The following is a 15,892-nucleotide window of genomic DNA, read 5'->3' as shown; positions in this document are numbered from 1 at the left end:
TTTTTTTTTTTTTTTTTTTTTGGTTTTTGGTTTTTGGGCCACACCCGGCGGTGCTCAGGGGTTACTCCTGGCTGTCTGCTCAGAAATAGCTCCTGGCAGGCACGGGGGACCATATGGGACACCGGGATTAGAACCAACCACCTTTGGTTCTGGGACACCGGGATTAGAACCAACCACCTTTGGTTCTGGACTGGCTGCTTACAAGGCAAACACCACTGTGCTATCTCTCCGGGCCCGAAAATCACTTTTTTTTTTAATGGGGATGGAGTAATAGTAGAGTGGTAGGCCATTTTCCTTGCATGTGGCTGACCTGGATTCAACCCCCCACATCACAGATAATCCCTTGTGCCCCACCAAGAGTGATCCCTAATGACAGAACCAAGAGTAAACCCTGATCCTCACTGACTGTGCCTCAAAAAAAAAAATCCACTTTTATGGAATAAACCTGATAGTTTAGATTTGATTGTCTTTTCATGGAGGTATCCTCCTTTCTCCCATTCTTGGGTTCTGATCCACATCCACATATTGTTCATTGTGTGGATCCAGTACATATCCTGTCAGAGCTGGTACTTAAAGTCATTCTTCTTTGTGGACAGTTTGGGGGGCACTTGACCTAAGATCAATCCCTAGCACCACAGATGTTCCTCTGAACACTGCCAAGAATGACCCCAGAGCACAGAGCCAAGAATAGTGCCTTAGCACAGCCAGGTGTTTCCCCTCACCAGAAAAAAATAGTGCCTGGAATGGGCCAGCAAGATAGCGTAAGGGAAAAGGTATTTGCTTTTTCCATTCCATATGGTCCCCCAAATAGCCCCAGTCATTCCTCTACCCCTATCTTCCATGCCTCAGATTATTCACCCCTTTTGGAGAAAATGACCTCTTATTTTCCAATGTGTCAGATTATCTAAGTGCTTCTCCCATGCTTCAGGCAGGCAAACCCTGCCAGGGTAGTTAATACAAATTGCTATGAAAATTTTATTTTCTTTATTTTATTTTTATTTGGGAGGAGGGTTGAGGTCATACTCAGCTGTGCTCAGGGGTTACTCCTGGCTCTGTGCTCAGAAACCGCTCCGGGCAGGCTCAGGAGACCATAGGGGATGCTGGGAATTGAACTGGGGTTCTCTCCAGGGTTGTCTGCATGCAAGGCAAATGCCCTATTGCTATGCTATTGATCTGGCCCCTGCTATGAAAATTTTAAAGAGGCATTTGGAAACTTGGTCAGCTCTGGAAATATAGAGTCAGACTCCTCAGTTCTGGAGAGCTGACCTGTACTTCTCCATGTGCCTCCCCACATCTGTGAGATTTCTTTGCCGCTTTATGTGCTGTGAATTTTGATCCCGTTTTCTGTTGTTAAACCATCCTTGCATTCGCAGGGAAAACACTTCTCGATCGTTATGCCGCATAGCATGGCAGATAATTTAGCTTCTCCTGCACATTTTCATCCCTGAGTTTATTATGAAAGAGCTTGTTTCATTTCCTGGCTTCCCTCAATTAGATTATTCTAGAATCACGAGAGGAGTCAGGCAGCTTGGAGCCTTGTTCTCATTGGTGGAACTTAATGGGATGTTTTCACAGTTAGGGACTGCAGCTATCTTGAACCCCAGTGGTTTACTTATGCCACCCAAATATTTGTTAATGCCTTGTCCTTAATTAACCTTTGAAATGAAAAGGATACTTTTCTGGTTTCACTGTTTTTCCTTTTTTCCAGTGAGTGCCCTAAATTAACTGTCCAGTTAATTTTTAATGAATATTTATTCACTCATTCAGTTGACATTCATTGAGATTTATGGGCCACTGGCTCGGCCCCAGGTTGTGTCCCGGGCACGGGGGAGAAATGAATGGCAAGAGCACTGACTTTCTTTCTTGCAGAAGGGAAACTGCTTTTGCACAGTTCAGAGGCCCCATGTCTGGTTCTAAAGGAAAGCATGGAAGCCCCCAGGACTGTCAGAACAACACTTCTACTCGAAGAATTTTGTCTGTTTCTTGAACTGCAAAGGAGTCGTGGTCCTACACTTTCTGGTTTCTGTGAGAAATAGATGCTGTCACTGCCAGATATCAGCAAGGCACTGCCTTATACAAGCTCCTGGAGCTTAGAAATGTGTAGGATCCATTTCAGCGCTTGGGGGTCCAAGGCCAGCAGCCCTTTTGCATTGTGACCATCTCTTCCCACTTTGAACATATTAGCAGAGCAGTGGGAAGCCTGAGCTGCTCTGGAGGGGGTCCCTCATGTTATGGGTTTCCGTGTCCCCCCAACCCCCCTGCTCTGCATCTGGACGCAGGGATGCATGCTAATAAGAATCAACCACATATCTCTTGGCTGTGTGGGGACCCTTTGCTCAGCAGCTCAGGGGTGTGTGTGTGTGTGTGTGTGTGTGTGTGTAAAAGAGAGAGAGAAGGGATAGAGAGGAGGGAGAGAGTGAAAAGAGGGAGGAAGCGAGAGAAAAGAGGAGAGAGAGGGAGAGAAGAAAGGAGAGAGAGGAGAGAGAGATTTTACTGAAAGAGAATTGGGTTTCTGAGTTGTTGTACCTTTCCTGAAAGCAAACCCAGCAAGTCAAACATCTTTTTTCTTATTGTTTTAATTAAGATTTTAATTTTGGTCATGTTTGGCAGTATCGAATGAAGATTGACTTCTGGCTCTGCACTCAGGGATCACTTTTGGATGGCTTGGGGGATCCTATGGGATGCCATGTATCGAACTTGGGTTGGTCCCGTGCAAAGCACTCTCACATTGTACTGTGTCTTTAGCCACAAAGAATTATTATTGCTGTTACTGCCACCATCGTTATTATTGTTATTATTTAGGTTTTTGGACCACACCTTGTAGTGCTTAGGAGTCCCTCCTACTAGGCTTGGAGAACTATATGGGATGCTGGGCACCGAACCTAGGTCAGCTGCATTCAAGGAAGTGCCCTACAAGTTGTACTATCTCTCTGACCCCAGTCAGACAAGTTTCTGGTCTGATTACTTTCCAAACTGACCATCCCATCCCATCCCATCCCAGGGCCTGTGTCTCCTCCCTACATTGGGTCCCCAGAAATAACTTACCTGGAGCCTCTCCAAATAGCTGCAGATCTTTGCTGAGCTCCTGAGCCTCTCCATGAGGCACCTCACATTTGCTGTGTTCTGGCTCCGAGTCTGAACACCAGTTGACAAAAATTCTGAGGCTTAAGGCTGGAGCCATAGCACAGCTGGTAGGGCATTTGCTTTACATGTGGCTAAACTGGGTTTGATCCTCAGCATCTCAAGGTTCTCCAAACTCACCAGGAGTGATTCCTGAGCGCAGAGCCAGGAGTAACCCCTCAGCACTTCCTGGTGTGGTCCCCAAACCAAATATATATATTGAGGCTCCAAGTATCCACTACCTCGTCCTAGGTTCTGGACTGGAAAATTCTGGAGCCGAGCCCCCCTGTGCTCCCATAGAAGCTTTTCATCACAGGGTAAGGTCCTTTGTAGTCTGACTTATTTTTTGCCCCTTTGCAAAACTCTGCGTGATTTCTACCCCATCATTCTGCTGTATGTTTGTTATGATGCTAGGGAAGAGTTTGGTTATCAGCTGCCTCAATTTCCGGTTTCCAAGGATGAAACTGACACAGGGGTGAGAGGTCATGACAAGCCATTGAGCTCGGAAGCCTGAGTCTCGGGGTCCTGGGAACTTATTATTCTCAGGGGCTCCTGAGAAGTGTCCCTTTTCCAAGACATCCAAAAGGGACAGAACATGACATGGTCATTGAAGTGAAGAGATCCACGCCTTTACCTTTTCTTTGTCTAAATCAGGTCACAGTTTAAAAGTACACTGGAAGGGTGGGGCAGGTGACTCAGAATTGCTGACCACAGGCACCCTGAACTACTGGGTGTGACCCCCAAACCAAGACATGAATGAATGAAACATATACTTGCAGGTCAAGGGATGTGGCTCAGTTGCAGATTGTGTGTGTTGGGGTTCATTCCCTAGCATTGTACTGGAGACACCGATATCAGGCTCCCATTTCCCTATGGATGGGGCCATGAATGCAGAGTTTAAGGTTAGAACCAAGAGACATATATATGGGAACCCACCCGGATGTGTAGCTTGTGGCCGAGGAAGTTTGAGGGCAGAGATGGCGTGTGTGTTGTGCCAGGTGGATTCAGTAGTGATAGTGTGGTTTTGTTTTTATCTTTTGGGAGTTTGGGGCCACACCCAGTGGTACTCGGGGATTACTCCTGGCTCTGTGCTCAGCAGTCGCTGCTGGCAGGCTCGGTAGACCATACGGGATGCTGGGGATTGAACTCAGGCTGGCCGCTTGCAAGGCAAAAATGCCTTCCTTGCTGTGCTGTTGTTCTGTCCCCAGTGATTGTCTAAATCCTAGGGCATGACTTCTAGCTGGGACTACCCAGCTATCTCCTCACGTATCAGGGTGCTGATCGTCCCCACCCTGGAGTCTGGGCTCAGCGAGACAGAAGGGGGAGTCTCATGCTATAGGTCACCTGGGGTGGGTGTCATCAAATCAGTTGTAGGCACCCTCAGCCCCCACACCTTCTCCTCTCTTAGACTTGCACAAAAGCTACTTCCTGCTCAATTCCCCCCAGCCTAGAGGTCTCTGCTCTGTTCTGTCATCTCAGAGGGTGAAAGGAGTGGAACCAGGTGGTGGCTGGGCCTGTCACACACGCAACTGGGAAGAAAAGGCCGCTGGCTTGGGCCAGTGTCCAGGCTGTCGAATGGGCCCTCCTCAGGTCTCACTGTTGGCACCGGCTGATGCCATGGGACTTGGGGACCTGTGGCCCAGTGCCCCAAGCTAGGACTTGCTAGGGGTCATGTGCTTCTATTAATTCAGCAGGCCCCGGGTTCTTCTGCCACCCTTGGCCTAGGGCTCGAAGTCCAAGCCAGCTCCAGCCACCCCACCAGACCTGAGTCTTTTTTGTTTCTTAGGCCACACCCATCGATCAGTGCTCAGGGGTTACTCCTGGCTCTGTGCTCAGAAATTACACCAGGCAGGCTCGGGGACCTTATGGGATGCCAAGGATCTAACCCAGGTCAGCTGCGTGCAAACAAATGCTCTACCCATTGAGCTATCGCTCTTGCCCCTAGGATCTGAGTTCGTTGTGAGTGGGGAGCAGCGGTCCCCAAGCTCACCGGCGTTTCCTTCTCCTTTTTACCCTGATCCCTTCCTTCTTCCTCTTCTTTTTCTGTAGAGTATTTTTGGGGATCACCCCCCCCCCCCGCCCAACTACACACAGTTTCTGAAACCATGGAAGTATAATCCCATGACCTTAGCAATGAGCCACTTGGAAAGAGCCACAGCCAGAGTCCAGTGGCCTCAGTAATGGAGCCCTGTGTTCCCCAACTGCAGCTTCCCTAGAAAATGTGGCTCCCCCTCGAGGGCACCCTGAGGCACTCTGAGTCCCAGTCTTCCCTCTCCTCCCCATTGGCACATACCCCATCACTGTCTGTTTTGTCTCATGTGACCCCTCCTTAGATGCCTAGAGTAGATTCCATTCCTGTAAGGTATGTGAATGGGCGTGTGTGTGTGTGTGTGTGTGTGTGTGTGTGTGTGTGTGTGTGTCTGTAGATCTGCCCTGACCCCAATGAGAAAACCCACATGTGACCCTCCCTCATATGCCTATTCCTGGAAGGTATGTGTGGGTGGTTGTGGGTGTTGGTGTTGTGTGTATAGATCTGTCCCGACCGCAAAGAGAAAAACCACAGGCAAAAAGTGTGTGTGTGTGAGTGTGTATGTGTATGTGTGTGTGTGTGTGTGTGTGTGTGTGTGTGTGTGTGTGTGTGTAAAGATCTGACCCCCTCCCCAAAGAGAAAACCCACAGACAAAAGTCAAGCCTCTTCCTCATTCTGGGAGTCTGGAGGAAAAATGAGACCCAGTCCCCCAGGGTTTCCCAGAGAACTGAGATCAAAGATCTTTTCCTGTTAGATGTATTGCTCCTGAGAAATCAATCCTTCTGCTTTTTCCCTCAGGGCTCAGATCTGTTGGCCAGCCCAGCTGGCAGTTGGCTTTACTGCTTCTCAAAGCTACCCAGAGCTTCTCTCTGGAGCCTGTAACTGCCAGTGGATGGGGCAGACCAGGTGGCACCCAGTGGGGCCTATGACTACGGGCGGCATGAGTGAAGGAATTGTGAGTGGAGGGACACTCATAGCACGGATGTGTCTCCTCATCTTTTGTTTTGTTTTTCGGGTCACATCGGTGTCACTCAGGGGTTATTCCTGGCTCTGCGCTCAGAAATCACTCCTGGCAGGTTCGGGGGACCATATGGGATGCCAGGATTCAAACCACCATCATCCTGGATCAGCTGCATGCAAGGCAAACTCTCTACCGATGTGCTATCTTTCTGGCCCCTGTGTCTCTGTTTCCTCACCTGAATCTGGGGTGTCTGATAACCAGGAGGATTCTTTTCAGCCTTCCCCAAGGTACCTGCGGCATGTCTAGATTTTGCAAGTGGACAAACCCATCTATGACTGTTTCGTTCCCCTCCCATGTGAAATCTCTTTCTGGTCTGACTCATGCTCCAGATGGCCTCCGATAAGGCATATTTAACTCCGTGTAAATAGAAGCCCAGCTCCGATCTTGGCACTCCTTGATTTATTATTTCATCTCATGCTATTTGCAAAGCCCAGCGTCCAACACCCAAATGCTTGGCTTTGGAAAAGAGTCAGAAGCCAAGGCAGTGGCCGGATCCATACCTATAGGTGCTGAGGTGAGGGGACTGTCTGTACCATCTGCTTCGGTGGATGTAGCATCACTCAGGCCCTCCCTGCCAGGCAGGGAAGAGCTAAGCCCAGCACCTTCTACTTTCCACTTGCCCAAAACGGGCATTTCTGCTGCCTTCCGGTTCTTCTCGGTGCCTGCCCAGGAAATGAAGACTGAGAAAGAACAATTTAATCTGACAGTGTCTCGGTGACTCTTTTGTCTTTACTTTCAAGATAGGAACTGAAGTGTCTATTAACTTTCTTCAAAATCCTTCATAGTTTATTGAATGGCATTTTTGCTTTGTTATTGTTTTGGTTTGGTTTTGGGGACACACCCAGTGATGCTCAGGGGTTACTCCTGGCTCTGTACTCAGAAATTATTCCTGGCAGGCACGGGGGACCATATGGGATGCTGGGATTCGAACCACTGTCCTTCCACATGCAAGGCAAACGCCTTACTGCTGTGCTATTCCTCCGGCCCAAGTTCCAGATCTTTGATGATTCAGTACAAAATGAGTAAGGACAGTGGGAAATGGTGCTTGTAACCTTGGCAAGAAGGTAAATCAGCACCACCTTTCAAGAAACGATTTAGTAGCTAGTGTCAGATATCATAAGTTCCTATTCTAACCATATTTCTGATCATTGAAGGAATAAAATTTCTTTTGTTTTCTTGGGCCACACCGGGTGGTGCTCAGGGATGACTCCTGGCTCTATGCTTAGGGACATATGGGATGCCAGATATTGGACTTGGGTGGGCCGCATACAACACAAATGCCCTCCCCCCTGTGCTATCGCTCAGGCCCCTCCATCGCTGTGTTTCTTTATATCTCACATATGAGAGCAACAATCATTCTGTGTCATTTCTCTCCTAACTAACTTCCCTCAGAATGATGCTCCCCAAGTCCCTTCATGGAGCAGCAAATTACACAGCTTTCTCTTCTATTATTAGATAGACTAAGGCCTTGATGGCGAACCTATGGCACACGTGCCTGCTGTGGCATGCAAAGGCCTTACAGGTGGCACGTGGGAAGGTCCGCCATTAAGATATGCAGCGCGCAGGAGGCGAGTGTGCCGGTGTCTGCTTTGCAGTTCACCTGGCAATGAGGCCGGACTGGCCATTGGGAGGACCAGGTATTGTGCGGCAGTTTGGGCACTCGGGCTCAAAAAAGGTCAGCCATCACTAGACTAAGGATTCCTTTCATCTAAACATCCCTTTGCGTTTTTAGGACTTCAGGATTCACTTAGTTGCACCCTTGTTTTGGTTTTTTATTTTATTTTATTTTATTTTATTTTATTTGGTTTGGTTTTGGGGCCACACCCGATGGTGCTTAGGAGTTACTCCTGGCTTTGTGCTCAGAAATCACTCCTGGCAGGCTCAAGGGACCGTCTGGGATGTGAGGAATTGAACCACCATCTGTCCTTGGTTTGCCATGTGCAAGGTAAACGCCTTACAGCTGTGCTATCTCTCTGGCCCCTAGTTGCACCCTTGTTGTTTATCATTATCTCCAACACCCAGGTAGCATACTCGGCCATGCACCTGATTCTGCCTAAGGCAGGAGCTCTGTTCTTCCCATTGCATAGGAAGCCAGGGGGCTCACAGACAGTCTGGGCTCCTGCGCTCTGCACCCACCCGCCCTGCCTGCCTCATTTGGAAGTGATGCTGGTTCCTGTCCTCAACATCCCCTGGACATGCTCAGTAGTAGCTCTCTGGTCCTGGGGTGTCAATGCCAGCAGGATACTCTGTTGACAAAGGACAGCTCCGTGCTTGTTGGGGTGCCCAGCCAGCTCTCTGGTGACCCGCACCAGTGCCTTGCAGGCTTGTGGGGTGTGTTCCTGGGGACTTTTCTGCAGGAGGCCCAGCCGGGCGGAGACCGTGTAGAGTGGGAAGTCTTGGCTCCTGTCTAAAGCAATGACAGCGATGCCAAGGGACAGAGGGAAATGGAAGGGGAGCACAAGCAAATCCACTAGAAATTCAGATGTGTGCGGTGTTAAGTGTGCTTGAAGAATCATGGGCCCGGAGAGATAGCACAGCGGTGTTTGCCTTGCAAGCAGCCGATCCAGGACCAAAGGTGGTTGGTTCGAATCCCGGTGTCCCATATGGTCCCCTGAGCCTGCCAGGAGCTATTTCTGAGCAGACAGCCAGGAGTAACCCCTGAGCACCGCCGGGTGTGACCCAAAAAACCAAAAAAAAAAAAAAAAAAAAAGAAGAATCGTGATTTGGGAAGCAAAGAAAATTCTGAGAAAGCTTAGGATATTTATGAGAAGTCACGGAAATTTCAAGGCAAAAATGAATAATGGGAAAATATTGATGGTCGATAGAGATCAGATTCTTGTAGATATTCACATTGAATAAAATGCATTTAATACTAGTTTTTCCACTGCATTCATTCATTCACTCATTAAAAGCACAAATTTTATGTGTATGATGTAATGTGGAGACTACATAAAACTTTGATGTAAAAAGAAGATTTGGTAAAAAAAAAAATTTTAAAAAGTGGATTACAAATCATTCACAGTAGTATTTTAGGTACATAGTGACATTGAATCAGGGCATTCCCACCACCAGTGTTGTCCTCCCTCCACCCCTGTTCCCAGCATGCATTTCATATCTCCCATATCGCCCCCCCTTTGCCTCCCCGGGCTGCTAGTATAAGTGGTCCCTTCTGTGTCTAGCTTGTTGACATTTGAGTGCAGGATTTCTGGTGAGACGGGAGTAGCCTTGACCCATTCTGGCTCTAAGGGGTGCGCTTGGGGGGACGTTTCTCAAGCCTGGTCACCCCAGGATGTGGTGTATGAGTGAATATCCAGGGCAAACCAGTATGTGTGAGTATTCATGGATGTATTCACGCACACAGACCCGTAGCGTACACATAGACAAAACACTTTCACACACCATTAGCTGACACATAAATACACACATATACTCACACACTTACAAACACATACATACACACACACCATACACAAATTCAGACACATCTATGCATTTGCAGATGCTCACATTCACAGACACATAGTCCCACAAACTCACACGTGCACAGGTTCACACACTGAAACTCACACAGTCACACAAGCCCTCACACTCACTTGCACACGCATCCTCACTCTGTCTTACATTCAGCGTCTTCTGCAAACCTAAGAATTCCACACCCCTGTGTGATTTGTGCAGCATTGCTTCGTCCTACTAAGTCCCAAATGTGTCTCCGGGTTGTATGTCAAAGAAATCAATCATCAGCTCCCTGAGCACCCTATTTTTCACCTGTGTTCTATCATTAAAATACTATTTGGGGGGCAACAGAGCTATTCCAGGGGTTCAGGATGCTTGTATTACTTGTAGCCAACTCTGCTTTGTTCCCTCTCCCCACTACAATCCCTCCAGGGGTGATCCTTGAGCATCGTCCACCTCTGAATCGACACAAACGCAGTTCGGGGTTTGATGATCTGTGTTGCCCTCCATTCAGAGTGAACCATCTCTTCTAGAAGCTTCCCCATTTTGCTTCTGCCCACACAGGACAGTGGAACTTATTCTTTGGGCTCAGAGACCGGCTAGTATGTGTGAGCCCCAGAAAACATCAGCCCCGGACTCGGCTCTTCCATTGTTGCATGCCTGTTGAGGACCCCCTCGCCCCCACCCCCCAAAAAAAACCAGTTTGAGGAGAAACAAAAAACCCAGAACGGAAAAGATTTATGGTGTCGTCCGGGGGCAGGGGAGGGCAGACTTTTTCATAATAGTCTTTAAATTAAATTTCAGCCTCGTCCAAATCCCACCCCGTCCAGGCTTGATGGCATTCGCAGGGAAGCGGGGGGCTGGAATAAAGAGCCCATTTTTAGGGCCGCCGCCGGCGTCTGGCCCTGCCTGCGCTGGGACCGGCTCTCCTCCCAGTGCTGGCATTTTGTTGGCAGCACTATACCTCGAGCACTCCTCCTGTGAGCCCGTTTCCCTGACACCTCTGGCCGCGTGGTTCTCTGTGTTTTAGATTTGGGGGTGTGGGCAAGGAAAAGCAAATTGAAGAGAGACGCATATATCAATGGACACTGCAGATTGGTTATGAAAGGCCAAGCTGAACACAGGGGCAGTTAAGGCCTCTCCCAATGTGGCCGAGTTATTTCCAAGAAGAGGCAAGAAGGCGTCAGGGGGGCAGACGGGGCTTAGGAAGGACTAGGCAAGGGGAGATTGCCCTGGGTGCTCACTGAGCCAGTGTAGACAGGGCCACTGTCCTTGCCTTCATCCTGGTACCCAGGCATGAGGGTCTCTGGAGCACCCCAATACAGGCGAGTCCATGTCTGCCTCTGAGCCTGCAGGGCTAGTCTGAACGTGGTATTCTCCAGAGCTTGTTGGGGACAGTGTGGAAGAGAGAGACAGAGCCCAGGTAGGGGAGGCAGTGAGTGAGACCCTGAGTCATCAGGCCCAGAAATCCAGCTCCTTCCCCACTGCACACAGACACCCCGATGAAACCTGACTCTCCTCCACCACCATTTCCATCTGTAGATAGCCCCGGATTCAGGCAGGAGATGCCAGTGAGAGGCAGAAAGGCCAGACAAGAGTGACTCGGCCCAGAGCAGGCATGTCCTCAGAGAACTTTTCAGAACCATGGTACAATCCAGGAAAACAGTAAGAGATTCAGAGCAGAGAACAGGCCAGCAGGCAACCCCCCAAGATTTGTCAGAGAAGAGTGCTTTGGGGTGCTGGAGTATTGAAAAGTGAGAAAGTGAGAATGTGCAAAGTGAGAAAGATGCCCTTCCATGGGCCAGGTATGCTATGAGACATTGCGGTTGGTTTTTGGTGTTCTGGAACCTTCCACTGTTTCCAGTGAGCTCAATTTTGACTTGTAGTTCAAGAGAGGATTATGCCTCGCAGGATTAGTTCCTGGGGATTTAGGGGTGGAGAGGAGGAAAGATAAGGCAAGACCTTCCCTTCACGCTGCGTGTGCGTGAGACATGCATGTTTGCGTGCAGGTGTGAGACAGGTATGGTTGATTAGCATGAGACCTTTAACCACTTCCAGGAAATGTCCCGACAGATGCATCTCCTGATGCCTGGAAACCAGGGGTCTGGGTCACTGTTGTTCTGGAAACTTCCCAACTGCCCAAGTGCCGGGTCTGTGTGTTCTTCCACGTGGGGCCTCTGGGCAGCTCCAGGGAGGAAGGAGGAAGACTCTGAACCTACGGGGGACAGATGGCCGGGTGTGTGTGTGTGCGCGCGTGCGCGCGGAGGAGCATCAGCAGGGGGCAGAGGGCTTCATGAGGGGTGAGGAAGCTGATGTGGGAGAGCAAAAATAGGAGCCTGGTGAACCAGCATCTGGAGTGGTGTGTAGGTTCATGATAGAGCTGGAGAGGGAGAAGGGGAGGACAGTACCCAGGCATTTCTGACCCCCTTCAGGACAAAGCCATGCTGGGTTGAGTTGAAAAAAGGGGAAGAGGAAGGCAAAGTGAAAGGATAAAGCTTTTCTAACACAGCCTTAGCCCCCGGGGCTGAGACCAGTTGCAGACCGCAGACAGAGCCTGATCAGACAGACACATGTTTCCCTTGCAAGCCTGAGACAACACTGCTGGGACCACACTGTGTGTCATGGTTGAGCAAACTTGAAAACATCTCTAAGCTCGAGTGAGCTAGAACTCGGGCCCTGGAGGACCAAGTCACAGAGCTACAAAGCCAGGGTGAAGCCAGAGTGTTGGGTCAGGGCAGAGTCTTCAGGAGTAGATTTAATTATTGGGAACATCAAAGGGAGGGGAGAGAAGGGGTAAAGGAAAGGGGAGAAGGGAAGAGTGAAAGAGGAGAGAGGGAAAAGAGGAAGGAGGAATGAAAGAGAAGGAAGGGAGAAAGAGGGGAAGGGAGGAGGAAGGAAGGAAAGATAAGAGGAAGGAAGGAAGGAAGGAAGGAAGGAAGGAAGGAAGGAGAGAGACAGCACATACCCCCTTTTTCCCCTTTCTTTCTCTTCTTTTCAGGAGACCTCATTCACTCTGCAGTGGCATTTACTGCCTTTCCTCTTTGCAAACGTCACCCCAGCTGCACTGTAAGGGACGAATCTATTTTGTGCTGCACTGTGCATGGAACTCACAGCCTTCATGGTTGCCCCTGCCCCTCAGCTCTCTCTCATAGTTGTAAATCTGGAGTCTCCCTCCTGGTAGAATCCCCACGCACCCCCCGCCCCAGCCTTCAGCTGCCCTGGCAGCTCCTTCTCCTCCAGGCGCCTCTTAACTGCTGCCAAGGAAGCTTCCTTCCTCCTTTCTCTTTGTTCTAGAAGCCTGTGCAGGACTTTTGGGGCAGTCTTCACTGCTGCTGCTAGAACACAAGTGTGCCTTCGCTCCATGCCTGTCTTCTCTGTGTGTGTGTCTCGGGCACATGTCTTGCTCTGTGCATATCTTGGTCGCATGCCAGGTTACCCACAGTGAGAGGACCTGTCTAGCCTGTACCCGGTATTGCCAATATCACACCCACAGAATGCCAGCCAAACCCCATGCCTGGGTCCTTCAGGGTTCAGGCGAGAGTGTCCGGGAATCCTGTCGCCTCCCCGCATGCAGAAATGCCGCCATTAGTCTTGGTGCTGAGCCGGCAGGAGCTTAAGGAGAGGATGGACTGGCTGGCACAGTATACAATGGCTCAGTAACCATGGGTGGCCCAGAGAGGGAGTTATGGAGGTCTGGAATGATAGCACAGCGGGGAGGGCACTTGACTTGCACACAGCCGACCGGGGTTCAATCCCCGGCATTCCATAGGGTCTCTTGAACACCGCCAAGAGTGATTACTGAGCACAGAGCTAGGAGCAACCCCTGAGCACTGCCAGGTATGGCCCAAAACCAGAAAAAAAAAAAAAAGAGCAGTAGAGCCATTATGTTTTGGACAATGGATGGACTAGGGCCAACCTCCTACTGGCCTGCCCCATACCCAGTCATGCCCAGTGTAGCTGGTCCTGCCCATGTGACCCAGGCACCTCCCCAGAGCTCCTGGATTCTCTTGCAGGAAGTTTCTGTTGGTTCATGGCACCTTTACTCCCTGCCTCATCCCTTATCCGTTCTCCCTCCTCCGCTTCTCCACAGATCAACCTGGAATCCAGCCAGACTTTCCTTGCATGTGGCTGACTCCAGTTCTATCCCCACCTTGAGCAACCCTTGAGCACAGCCCTTAAGCACCACCAAGTGTGGACTACCCCCCCAAATCCCAAGTAAACAAACAGAAACAGGCCCTGAGCATTGCCCCCAGAAATGCAGGAATCTGATTTCCACCCTGGAACCCGAGTCTTTCCTTCTCAGCCACTTGGCAGTAAGTCCCAGGGGCAGATCCGACCCTTTCTCCTAGCCAAAATTCTCAAATGTAGGGGTTCCCCCTTTTATTTCCCTTACTGGAAAAATAAAAAGTGACTCAAGAGTGACTCGTCTGGCCATAGTGAGCCCCCTCCCTACTCCCCCAAAAGGAAGTTTGGCTGCTTTTCTGGAAGCTTCCACAAGTTCCACCCTGCTCCTGGGTCCCCTGGTCCCGAGGTGTGGATTTATTTACTCTGGCCAGAGCCTAATTAGTTCTCAGGGGACACCCCCATCTTTTAAAAGGCCTCCTGGCCACCTCCTTGGCTTTCTGAGTAATCAGAACCGCTTGTCCTGATTAGGGGCTCGTGTTGGAGCCCGATAAACAGAACCAAATGTCTGGGGCTGCCGCTGGTCCCCACAGGAGGTCAGGAAGGACACAGGACAGCCCAGCAGTGGCCCCACAGGACCTGCCAGCACACGTTCCTCCTCCAGCCTCTACTCTGTGCTAGAGTCCTGGCAGGGTGCTGGCAGGGTAAAACCTGGAGCTGGCCCTCCCGAACTCCAAGCCCTTGAAACCACCCTCAAACCCCCAGATGAATCTCAAGTCTCTGCTAATGGCTCTTTTCCCAACCTGTCTGCAGGTTGATGTTTCAGGTGCCACCGGAAATGGGCCTGATCGCCATTGCAGGCCGCCAGACTCAGGGCAGAGGTGAGCACTTGTTTGTCTGTTCTCAAGCTGGGGGGTTCCGCAGTCTGTGCCTCAGAAATGGGGAGGAGGTAGAAGAGGAGGAGGGAAAAGGAGAGAGGAAAGGAAGAGGAGAAGGAGAGGAGGGAAAAGAGGAGAGAGGGGGAGCAGGAGGAGGAAGTGGAGGAGGAGGGCTGGGGAGAAGAGAGTGGGGAGAAGGGATGGGGAGGAGGGATGGGGAGGATCGAGTGGAGGCAGGCTGTGTCTCCAGCAGAAGTGCCTTGTTGGCTGTCTGTCACTCATGTGCCCTGTACCTCAGTGCCTGCTCTTTGGGTCCTGACAATGCAGCAGAGACTCAAGTTTTCCCAAAGGTTCTCAGGTGCTCTATGTCTTGGGTCCCCTCCCTGGCAATTAACTGAGTGACCACCTGGAAGCAGAGGGTAGGTCAGCCCCGTGACCTGCTCACCCCTAGGGTCCCCATAGATGTGAGGGTCCTCCCACACATTGTGCTGCCAACCCACAGCAGCTCCTCTGCCTTTCTTGGAGCCCCCAAACAAGTTGTCCATTCCCCCCAAAGTGGAATCCACTAGGCCCCCTTCTTTCTTTTAAATAAGTTGGACACTCTCCAAGGAGAAGAAAAAGTCCCTTTATCACTAGTAGTGGATTCTTCTTAACACTGAAGAACATGGGTCCCTCCGTCCTCACATTTTCATCATCTCTTCTTTCTGATTTTTGTTTAGTTTTGTTTTGGGGTCACACCTGGTGGTGCTCAGGGATCATCTGGTTGGGATTCGGGGGACCCTATGTGGTACCATGATTGAATCCGGTCAGCCACTTGCGAGGCAAGTGCCCTGCCTGCTGTTCTATCACTCCAGCCCTCTTCATGCCTAGAACAACCCAAAAGAATGATACTCAGAAACCCCTTTTTATTTTTCCCAATTCTTTTACCTCATACATATTTCAAAGAAAAGGTTGGAGTGCACACTCAACAGTGCTCAGGACTGACTCCTAGCTCAGTGCTCAGGGCTCAGTGGATCTCTGGAATCTCTATGAGGTACTGGGGGTTGAGCTGGGGCAGATCCTGCCTCCTTGGGTTCTCATGTCCTCTCCCGTGACTCAGGGCGTGGCAGGAATGCTTGGTTGAGCCCCGTGGGCTGTGCACTAGCCACCCTGCTGGTCACCGTGCCCCTGAGGTCCCACCTGGGCCAACGAATCCCCTTCATGCAGCACCTGGTGTCCCTGGCCGTGGTGGAGGCTGTCAGATCCATTCCCGACTACGAGGTACGTGCA

At 50.3% G+C, this 15,892-nt stretch overlaps 1 protein-coding gene across 1 annotated transcript in view; it reads left to right on the top strand.

Annotated features, from left to right (window-relative positions):
• The window catches only part of HLCS (holocarboxylase synthetase), a 115,064-nt gene that overhangs the window by 95,392 nt on the left and 3,780 nt on the right, over window positions 1-15,892 (top strand). Inside the window, exons 5-6 of the mRNA XM_049785388.1 lie at window positions 14,559-14,626; window positions 15,723-15,883. Of these exons, the coding sequence (XP_049641345.1) occupies window positions 14,559-14,626; window positions 15,723-15,883 (229 nt within the window). The remainder of the gene's footprint in view (window positions 1-14,558; window positions 14,627-15,722; window positions 15,884-15,892) is intronic.

This window comes from Suncus etruscus, chromosome 13 (genome assembly GCF_024139225.1).
Source record: "Suncus etruscus isolate mSunEtr1 chromosome 13, mSunEtr1.pri.cur, whole genome shotgun sequence".
NCBI lineage: Eukaryota > Metazoa > Chordata > Mammalia > Eulipotyphla > Soricidae > Suncus > Suncus etruscus.
Note: the sequence above shows the minus strand (reverse complement) of the source record. Positions and strands in the feature narration are given on the sequence as shown.